We start from the raw sequence: 10,631 nt of genomic DNA on the forward strand, positions 1-10,631 counted from the left end.
CAAAGACAAGGACATGGCCGTGCCGTCCGGGGACGAGGTCGTGGAGAGGGCTCGGTCCCGTCTGGGGGAGACCGGCTACAACGTGCTGTGGAACAACTGCGAACACTTCGCCACAGGCTGCCGCTATGGGAAGGAACAGAGCCAACAGGTACCCACCCACATATATTGTCAAGACATGGTGATGGCATATTCAAGTCATTAACTTATTTTCATGCCGCCACCAACATTAAAACAGTACATTAGCTGGTACATGAGTACATAAATACCATCCTCCTAACGCCCGGTCCCCAACGGCATTAGCCTATGGGGCCCTGCTATCTCATGCCCTATCAGTGGTTATTATGATTGTTGCCACAAACCAGCTGTCAACCAATCAGAGAATAGGCTTTACTTGGGCTTTTTGTTGTCGCAAGCTGCCTCGCAAAGGCCGCTGGGAAGCTTTCAGCCTATCATGTTACGTATTACATGGCCCTATCCTCCTACGCCCGATCCCCAACGGCTGACTGCCCATACAAGGGCAAGCTCATTAATATTTATAAGTAGGGCGGTCCCTAACTGGTCTGAGTACACAAGGTAGCAGAGGTAAACACAAGGCGTTTTGAAACGACTGTGGTCCATCTGCGTAGGAGAATGATAAATACAAGCTACAAAGAACACTGACCATTTGCAAACCATTGAAGGCGTTTAAGTTGTGTTTATGTATCGTTAAATGTATGCCTTATTCAGAAATTCTTGTCAATATCGTTCTATTTGTACTACCTCTACAGGCGATCGTGGCCGGGTCCGTCAGCACGGGTCTCACGGCGGCAGGCTGGCTGACCGGCACACTGTCCATCTTCAGCCTCGGTCTCGGAGCGCTGTTCGCTCTGCCCGTGTTCCAGAGCAAGAAATCGTCCAAATAGACTTGCCGCACATTTGTGCCTCTTTCTTGCCCTCCTAAATATTAGTAGTGACTTGAGGTACAGGAATGAAAATAAACAGGAGAAACGTGCCCATTACCTATATACCATCTTATCTATAGTTTTCACGGCTCCCATACGCCCGGCTTATGCTACGGTCACATGTGCACGTGTGATTTTAACTGAGAGTTTTAAGATTATCCAGAGTCCCGACCGTACCCACAAAGTAGCCCGGTAGACACAGAGTGTCCAATGGAGCTTCGAAGGGGTCCCGTAAACTACCCAAAGAGAAACCTTTTTCCAAAGTTGGACCATAGCATTACCAACCTGGGGTGTGGGGGCCGTGAAAAAATTACCTGGTTTTGCAACCAGGCTACATACCCATATCTTTTTGTCTCATCTTGCCTGAATGTTTGTAGAGACAATAATTTGCATGTTTTAGACAGTTTTAGCTGGCTTTGTAAACAATGTTGTGACGTGGTGAGGTATAAGCGACTGATGCACAACAGGACTTGTTATACCAAACACTCACGATTTGGGTCTGTGTCTTCTAATAGGTCCTTGCATGGTCAGAAATTGTCCTGATTTACTCGAAATTTTCTATCATCTATGTATAGATGCACTGCATGTATAGAACAGTGAAATGAGATCATCTTCATCTTCTACACTGAACAGCCCTTACCGATAATAGTTTTGTGGTCTATTATTGTTCTTATAGCTGTCAAGTCAATTTCTTTAATGACTATTGATCTCGCAAAACCTTGATAAATAGAGGTATTACCCCTGTATGGCTAGTCTTATCTCTGGTAAAACCAATATAACGGGCTATGACTTTACCTGTGTATCAAATATATGTCATGTAGATTTATGTACATGTACCATTGGACATTGATTATTTGTATTGCTACGACTTCCGTACAGCAATAACTACACCAAAAAAGGTACTTAAGTTTAGCTCACCCAAACGTTCACGGGTGACTGCTCAACAAAGTTTGTTCTGCAAGTGAAAAGGCGTCACTAAACAAAGAAATTACTGGCAGCTTCATCCTTTATGTTGGCTGAATTAGCTTGAAAAATTACCATCCGTAAATTACCACAATGTGACGCAAGCCGTCAACAGGTGTAATTGTAGGGTGACTTTCAGAATGGGGTTGCTCTGTTATGGTAGGCTACCTTTTCTAATCCAAAGTAATTCCAAATACTTCGACTGACATGACTTAGTACAAAGCAACGGTATTGAACTTTGCCCTGGACAAAAAGCAGACAGCAGCAAATTTTGTGTACATTGGCAATGCCCCCGGGTGAAAATGGACCTGTCCGTGGAAATCCCCACGATGACTTCATGGTACCCGATATATAACTCGTCACAACACTCGAAACAAGTGGAAAGCCCCTGTTACGGAAGTGAAGCGTAGGCAGAAATTCGGGAGGGGGGTAGTCACACGAGGTGCAATTTTCATGGTTGAAAACAGCAACGCGAAAACAATTTCAACAAGACTATAGGTTGGTTAGGTTGTCACAATAAAAAGGTGGCCTCTACTTCTAATATTTCCAAGTGTATGTATGGCTTTCATATTTTTGTATCTCTTCGATTGTCTTGTACAAACCTCTGTAGCCATACATCTTATATATTACAGACTATGTCATTAAGCGCAGTTGTATTTATCTTTACGAGGTTGGAGATCCTTAAAAGGTTGGGGTTTTCTTAGGCGTGGAAGTTACCTAAGGATCTAAAGTCATTTAAAGAATTGGGATTCCTTAAGTAGTTAGGGACACTAATGGAGTTAGTTATCCTTAATTAATTGGGGATCCTATGTTTGTTTGTTTTTGAGGATTAAATATCCTTGCTTTTAGTAGTTAGGGAGTTTCGATCCTTTTAAAAGAAGTTAGTTATCCTGAAAGAGTTAGGGACAATCAAGGAGTAAGGAATCCTTAAAACGTTGTAACGTCTTTAACACTTGGCGATCCTTCAGGAGTTAGGAATCTTTTAGGAGTTAGTGATCCTCACGGGGCGTGGGATCCTTAAGAAGTTAGGGATCCTTGAGGATAATGATTTGGGGACCCTTGAGAAGTTAGGGATCCTAACTAAGGAGGGCAGGACTTGGGGATCCTTAACCATAAGGATTTATAGATCCCTACGTATTTAAGAATCCTTAAAAATTTAGGCATATTTTAAGACTAGGTATCCTTAAGGATTCGCGGGTTTCATCAATTGATTGGCGAAACTCGGAAGAAAAATTCTGAGTTCTGATTGGCTAATTTCGGAAGAAACCGGAAACGGGAGCAAAAACAAAACGTTTTCTTTCGGAAACGTAATAAGTTGCGAAGTTATGCTGCATGTGGCGCAGTTCAATATCAGCGCTGGTCCAAGGGTCAATATGACGTAATGTTTGGTCAACGAGCTGCACCGACACTAGGGACTTGGTCATAACAGGTGTTATTTTCATGGTTTAGAATGAAAAGATAACTTGAGTAAGAAGAGAGCTCGTTTAAAGAAGTCTACACGACAGCTGTATGAAACTTTCACGCGGGCTAAAAAAAAAGACATTGCAAAAAAAGTTGCATCTTGAAGAGTATTTTGGAGTATATAAAAAAATATTTTCGCTTAATGGTGCCATGATGGTATCGTCTGGAAAGTACCGCCCCAAACACCAGACCGGATGGAATACTTTGATACTTGGTCAGTTGTTGTGCAGAGACACACTGCTGCGCTGGTCTTTCTTGCAATAATAAGCAGTACGACGTGAGAACGTTACCATTCTGTAACAGCTTTGGACCCACAAACGTAAACCTTTGACTTCTTGGGGCACAGTACCTCACCTCACCGGTCCCTTGGGGTACGTACGCTTGACGAAATCGAGGAGAAATGGCTTTCTTTAAGGCTTTGTTTGGCTCTGCAGAAAAACGCCGCCGTTATAATGAATCAGTCTTGGCCGGGTGTCAAGAGGGAGACCTGTTAAAGTTTTAAAGACTTGGTTACTCTCACTGGGCAGTGTATGTGGGCAATGAGATGGTCATCCACCGTACAGAGGACAACGGTAAGGTAAAGGTAAGACATCCGTTTTCTCATGTTGCCCCTGAGCCTTTAAGTTTAATATACGTCTTATGTCAGGGTAAATGTAGTTTTAAAACTACATTAAAAAATCTTAAAAACATCAAAGTCTTCCTGCACAAGGAGATGATTGTATCATATGGTAGAGAAAAACGTCGGATTTTCATTTTGATTATGACGTTTGTTCGGTCAGCATAGATATGCGCCTGTAGTTGTACTTTGTCACTTGTACTCTAACTTTTACATGTTGGCCATTTTCCGGTGTCCTTGATAAGGGGAATGCCCATGGGTAACGTACGTATGTTCCGCGAATGGGTATTTCATCTTGTGTTGTAAAGTAGTTTGCATTTTTTTAAATTACGGAAACTAATATCTATCAAAAAATAACACTACCATGTCGACTTTAGAGCTCTTTTACGAGAGTGGAGTCAATAAGGCTTTTTTGCTGATGTATCAACAAGCGACACAGCCTTTCCTTTTTGAGGTACAGAAAGCAATTTTGGTACATGGTGGGCTGACTGATTGTTGAAACTCTCGCTGATGCACCAAGAATATCGTTAACATAAAACATTACCCTTGTTTTTTTCAGGTTCGAGAAGACTGGTTCTGGGATGTTGTTGAAGACAACCTGGTCAGAATCAGCGACAACATAGTCTTCGACACAGTCCCGGGTCCGCTGCCAAGAGAGGAGATCGTGGAGAGGGCGCGGTCTAAGCTGGGAGAGGGAGACTACAGCACACTGTTTGAAAACTGCGAGCATTTTGCCTACTGGTGCAGGTACAACGTGGTATTCAGCAGACAGGTAAATGGTCAAGGGTTAATGACCCACCTAGCCATTCTTTGGTGTGTATGGTTTCATAAGGCCTTATCATTTGCTATAACCACCGAATAAATCCACCGATTGAACGAAGCGTTATTATCATACAGCCTATAACCCGGCGTATGATTGAGGTATACAGATTCTTGTATGACGTATAGATCCTTTGATACTACACTTGTAAATTCATTTGTCGAATTTCTGAGACATGCATATGAAAATTTACATTTGTCCTTTTGATACATAAGGCGATTACAGCATGATTACATTTTGAAACCAAAATTTCCACAGAAAATATTTGTAACATTGCAATCTTGGCATGTCAAATCTTTTCAAAATCTTCTCTATTGTTCTGTATTGATGATAATCATATTTCTTCCTGATGGTACGTATTTTTCTTTTTGATCAATGTTCTGTAAACTCTCCTTCTGTTTGGATGCAGTGCCAGATCGATTGAACATTTCTATAAATTCATTGAATACCCCGCTCGCCGCTATTTTAAGTGTTGCGGCGTCATAATCAACATGAAATGGGGCCTTCTGATTGGTTGATGTCGTCTGGTTATATGATAATCCTAAAACAAACAAAGTGCACACAAAACTTTGATATCCACTGAATTGTCACTACCGCGGCCGACAACTTCTAGGTGAGCTGCGCGACACCTCTGCGTGGTCAGCGTTTTCAAAAGCTTTTCTCATGTTACCAGTCTGACAAATTTTGAACTACCATGTGTGGAATGTACCTTCATCGTATGTGTTACTCGTCTAGAAGACCTTCACCAACGGTTTTCCTAACTTTACAGGCGTTAACGGCCGCGGGAGCCAGCGCTGGTCTCATCGCGGCAGGCGCGGTGACCGGCAATCCAGTTGTGGCCGGCCTTGGTGTCGGTGTCGGTGCGGTGACGGTGCTGTCTTCCTCGGGCTCCAAGAAGTCACTATAGGCTTGCCCCACGTATTTTTGCTGTCATGCACAGCTTTCAGATTCATTGTGCCAAATCATGAAAAATCAACATGTATATTCTATAGATATGTGTACGTAGTGTATTTGTAGGAGGAGGAAGAGGAAGTAAATTTGTATACACTCGTACTCTTACCTCTCAAAGCACACCAAGTTGATAGTTTTAACCTTCCAAATGCGCGATATAAATTGCAAACTCGTGCCTAAAGAATCGAAGTGGCACATTTAAACATGGAGGAACAAAAGAATCTGACATCATTTTAGAACCTGGAAACTTTAATTAATAGGTGCCGATCAAGAGGACAGTAAAGGGCCTGACGGAGAGGCGAAATATTCACTTTTGATGTTTTCTGAACAAGAATCATAATAAACGAGTTTAATTGTGAAGTTCCACAGACTGTGACGCAGTTCAATATTAAGAGCGGTCCAAGGGTCAATATGATGCAATGTTTGCTGAATGGGCCGAACCATCATTGGATGGGGGATCTTAGTAATAACAAGTATCATTTTCATGGTATAAAGATAACTTGAACAAGAACAGAGTTAGGTTGCATTTATCTTCTAGAAGCCAGCATTTTCCTTACAAAACAAATTGTTGGTGTACATTTCGCAATGAAAGTGGCATCGTCTGGAAAGCACCGCTATGACTCAGCCCAGACAATACACCCGGATTAGTGTAAGCTGACAGAGTTACGATTCAGTAGCAGCTAATGACATCATGATTGCGTGCAAACTATATATTCTCTACAGACAATGTAACTTACATTAAGTTTAAAGAGCAAACATAACGCTGTTTTACGTGCGTTTTAAATCTCATTTAAAATACTACACAATTGTGTGGATTGGAAAAAAGAGGTGCTTACACATGATTGTATGTCACCTTTTTATCTTTTGAAGTAAATAACTTACAGAAAAGTTGGCGCAGTGAATATTAACACAGAGAAGCAGTCCTGGTGTTTTTGTTCTAGTTAGACTGTTTAAAGGGCGTAGGTTCATGCCAAAGGTAAATGTTGACTGAAGAATGAACGGGCACCCATGACGCGGCCGATGACCTATCGACAACTGTGCTTGTAGGTATGAAACAAATCAAAGTTGTGAAATGGGGGAGGGGGCGGCAGTTACCGGCAACATGTTATAGTTCAAAGTAATGATTACGCTTTAAAATCTAGTGTTTTACTTAAGTCTCATCCTTCATGGTACAGCAGAGATGAAAATGTCAATAGATGATAAACAAAACAGCAGTAATTAAAACGCCACAGTAAATGATAGACAAAACCACAAACGGAAGTGCCACCTTCTGACTTAAAGTCTTACCGTCTGGAAGTACCAGCATTGCCATAGCTCCGCCTTCCAAACAATAAACACTGCTGAGGCCACTAAAGGGCAGTGAAACCCTAAACACTAAGAATTAACCAATGGAAGAATTATTTGTTGACTAAACCAAATGAACATCAGGGTGCACTTGGTACGTAACGGGCTGCATTTTTATTAGTATAAAGACAAGGAAAATTCGTGAATTTCTCAGTAACTTTATATTGGGCTAAAATTAAGTTTCGTCCAGACTAAAAGACAGACACAACAACAAAATCTACAACATTCTAGAAAACTTGGTGTCGTCCGATCACCTTTAGATGACTCAACAGTCAACAATCCAAAGTTCAGGTGCTACTTTGGAAAAAAAACATCTATGAGTGAGCCGGGAAAAAGAGAGAACGTTCGTCACTATACTGCAACAGAACTAGGGCTTTGCTGTGTCATATAATGTTATACGTTTTTGGGACGAAATGTTTCGTTCTAAACGCCGTAATCGTCGTTATAATATAGGCGTCTTAGCCGAGTGTAAAGAGGGAGACCTGTTGGAGTTTCCGAGGAAAGGCTACTCCCACTGGGCCGTGTATGAAGGCGATGGGATGGTCATCCATCTGGCGCCAGCCAACGGCGTCAACAGTGGTAACTCACTGTCCTTTTCAAAGACCAAGAAGGCATTGGTAAGAACTTCAAAACATCATTAGTATAGCTATGGTATCATACACGAATTACATGTAAATACGTCGTTAGATGTTTTACTGAGTCCGCATTATTGTAGATTTGCCCGCTTCGTTGAACCTTCGGTTACAATTTGATAAATGGGGCGTTGTCTCGGATTTTCTTATGTAGAATCAAGTTAGTTCATGCTTTTTAAAAAGCTTTAAAAATATCGGTATTCTTAATACGCGTCACCCCAGCATGACAATGTGTTTTGTTCTTTATCAGGTCAAGAAAGACTGGTTTTGGGATGTTGTCAAAAAAAGTCGAGTGAGAATCAACAACTACCTGGACATGTCCAGAGATATGTACACGTTTCCTGGGGAGGAGGTTGTGCGGAGGGCGCAGTCCCGACTGGGGAAGATCGGCTACAACGTTTTCCGGAACAACTGCGAGCACTTCGCCACATGGTGTCGCTACGGGGAGGAAATCAGCGAGCAGGTAAACTGACTATTTACTGGTCTTTGGTCTGTGTAATTGACACGCACTCGGTAAGTACAAAGTACAACAATCTATAACGTAACTCTAGGGCGACTTTACTAACGTTGTTGTAAAATTTGTACTTTTTCAGGCGGAGGACCACAAGGTGTTGGCGACCACAGCTTCCGTCGTGTCTCATACAAAACGCGGTTTGAGACGGTTAGTTTGGGAGATTGCCACCAACCCCATTGGCGTTTTAAAAAATGGCCCCACACCCATTTGGCATTAGCAGTTTAGCTAATAACAATTAAGAGCTAAACCAATTCACCAAAAGAACAATCAGTCCGACAAAGCGTTGGTGGATTAACACGTCGTGTATATGACGGAAGCATGGTACCCGAGATCCGCTACCCAAATCGCAAATAAAAGGATATTCAAGCTTCTTCTTCTTCTTTTCTACTGCTCAGCCCCCTTGGCGGGGATTAATAGCAGTGCGCATTCTTTGTTAGTTACAGGTGATAGTGCCTTAAAACATAGGGAAAATAAAGGCAAAAACACAAAAGCTTGATCATGTTTGTCTAATATTCTTTTCCGCTACATTCATATTTCATTATGTTGAACCAATTTGCACGTGGTTGTCATTTTCTCTTTCTGGGGTTAAGAAATATAGACCGACAAAAACGCTCGAAGTGTAATATCAAATTTTGTAGCTCTGGAGTTTTGACTAGAAATTCGTACGGCTCTTCTAGCTGTTGCACCTTGTCGAGGAACTTAACAATGTTCAGGACGGCTCACTGTATGCTTCAAAGCATTTACAGTCTCTCAAGACTTTTGTCCCTCGCCTACACCCCAGACGAAAGAAAATCCAACTTTCAGCTGAAGTACAAAGAAGTAATGTGTCATCACTTATATAACAAGAAAAACAAAGTATTCACAATAACAGCGGTACGGTCTCTTCTTCCATTACCTTCAAGTGAATGTATCGATTTGACCTTTTCGGTATCCTTTTCGATTGTCTTGTGCATATTTTTAAGTCTAAACATGTAAATGAAGGAAAATATGTACAAAAACAATTCGTAGCCATGTATCTAGCCATGTATCTGGTCCTTAAGCAGTTGTGTATATCTTTACTAGGTTGGGGAACCTTAATAAGTCGGGGTTCCCTAAGGAGCTCAAGTTCCAAAAAGACTTGAAATCCCTTAAAGAATTGGGATTCCTTAAGGAGTGGCGGCTGCTTATGGATTTGTAGATTCTCCAGGAGTTGGATATCTTTATAGGAGTTAAGGTTCCCTGAGGTATTTAAGGAGTTAGGGATTACAGTTTTGGGTCCTTACGGGGTTACAAACCCTTACGGAGTTAGAGATAAGTCGAGCTATGGATTTTTGAGGATGGGGATTCCTTGCCTTTAAGAGTGCCTAACCATAACGATCTATGGATCCCTACGTATTTAAGAATCCTTGAAGATTTAGGCATCCTTTACGACTATGGATTTTTAAGGATTCGCGGTTGTTGCCATCCCCTGCTGCTCCCCGTCCGGGAAGGTGACGCGCACAAAGGCTCCGTAGATGATGTTACAGGACAGCTCCACGGCGGAGGCAGCTACGATCAGCAACACTAGGGCGCCCGTCCACCACAGGCTGCGTCTGTGTGAAGAAAATAGGTGTGAGGATGGGTATAATTATTCACGTATAGCCGAGAGAGGAAGGGACAGAGAGAGAGTGAGGGAGAGAGAGAGAGAGAGAGAGAGAGAGAGACAGACAGACAGACAGAAAGGACAGCTCCATGGCGGAGGTAGCCACGATCAGCAGAACTAGCGCGCCCGTCCACCACAGGCTGCGTCTGGGGGGAGAGAACACACACTTGAGGATGGGAGAGACACAGACAGACAGACAGACAGACAGAATTACAGACAGACAGGACAGTTCCACGGCAGAGGCAGCCACTATCAGCAACACTAGGGCACCGGTCCACCACAGGCTGCGTCTGTGGGGAGAGTCAACACACACTCGAGGACAGGAGACGCAGACAGACAGACAGACAGACAGACAGACAGACAGACAGACAGGACTGCTCCACGACAGAGGCAGCCACGATCAGCAAAACTAGGGCGCCCGTCCACCACAGACTCCGTCTGGGGGGAGAAAATACACGCGTGAGGATGGGAGAGACACAGACAGACAGACAGGACAGCTCCACGGCAGAGGCAGCCACGATCAGCAAAACTAGGGCGCCCGTCCACCACAGGCTGCGTCTGTGGGGAGAAAACACACGAGTGAGGATGGGAGAGACACAGACAGACAGACACAGAGAGAATGAGAGAGAGAGAAAAAGAGAGAGAGAGTGTGTTTGTGTGTGAGAGAGAGAGAGAGTGAGAGGGGGAGAAAGAGAGAGGATGGATTAACACTGACAAGCTAAGACTGAGGAAACTGCTGTTTATAATTAGACGTAGACCGTCTATATT

General features: G+C 42.9%; 3 protein-coding genes across 3 annotated transcripts in view; 2 read left to right on the forward strand and 1 right to left on the reverse strand.

Annotated features, from left to right (window-relative positions):
• Positions 1 to 1,810, forward strand: part of LOC118431595 (lecithin retinol acyltransferase-like) — a 3,091-nt gene extending 1,281 nt beyond the window's left edge. The window contains exons 2-3 of the mRNA XM_035842837.1: positions 11 to 148; positions 768 to 1,810. Coding sequence (XP_035698730.1) covers positions 11 to 148; positions 768 to 902 — 273 coding nt within the window. The 3' untranslated portion in view covers positions 903 to 1,810. The remainder of the gene's footprint in view (positions 1 to 10; positions 149 to 767) is intronic.
• Positions 1,811 to 3,909: 2,099 nt separating this feature from the next.
• LOC118431596 (lecithin retinol acyltransferase-like) lies at positions 3,910 to 8,670 on the forward strand. The gene is made up of 6 exons (XM_035842838.1): positions 3,910 to 3,948; positions 4,541 to 4,753; positions 5,571 to 5,661; positions 7,550 to 7,713; positions 7,979 to 8,191; positions 8,322 to 8,670. Exons 1-6 carry the CDS (start codon positions 3,910 to 3,912, stop codon positions 8,457 to 8,459), a joined length of 858 nt encoding a protein of 285 aa, XP_035698731.1. The 3' UTR covers positions 8,460 to 8,670.
• Positions 8,671 to 9,662: 992 nt separating this feature from the next.
• LOC118431597 overlaps positions 9,663 to 10,631 on the reverse strand; it is a 4,705-nt gene continuing 3,736 nt past the window's right edge. Inside the window, exons 6-8 of the mRNA XM_035842839.1 lie at positions 10,230 to 10,421; positions 9,938 to 10,009; positions 9,663 to 9,813 (exon numbers count right to left, since the gene is read on the reverse strand). Coding sequence (XP_035698732.1) covers positions 9,663 to 9,813; positions 9,938 to 10,009; positions 10,230 to 10,421 — 415 coding nt within the window. The remainder of the gene's footprint in view (positions 9,814 to 9,937; positions 10,010 to 10,229; positions 10,422 to 10,631) is intronic.

The sequence above is a fragment of the Branchiostoma floridae genome, chromosome 15, assembly GCF_000003815.2.
Source record: "Branchiostoma floridae strain S238N-H82 chromosome 15, Bfl_VNyyK, whole genome shotgun sequence".
Taxonomy (NCBI): domain Eukaryota; kingdom Metazoa; phylum Chordata; class Leptocardii; order Amphioxiformes; family Branchiostomatidae; genus Branchiostoma; species Branchiostoma floridae.

What these genes read in the sequence shown, in the direction of transcription:
- LOC118431596 (XM_035842838.1), top strand. Translation starts at nt 3,910, where the DNA reads ATGGTCATCCACCGTACAGAGGACAACGGTAAGGTAAAG. An exon ending in AGGACAACGGTAAGGTAAAG is followed by an intron (nt 3,949 to 4,540) that starts GTAAGACATCCG and finishes TGTTTTTTTCAG; the next exon opens with GTTCGAGAAGACTGGTTCTG. An exon ending in GGGAGGAAATCAGCGAGCAG is followed by an intron (nt 8,192 to 8,321) that starts GTAAACTGACTA and finishes GTACTTTTTCAG; the next exon opens with GCGGAGGACCACAAGGTGTT.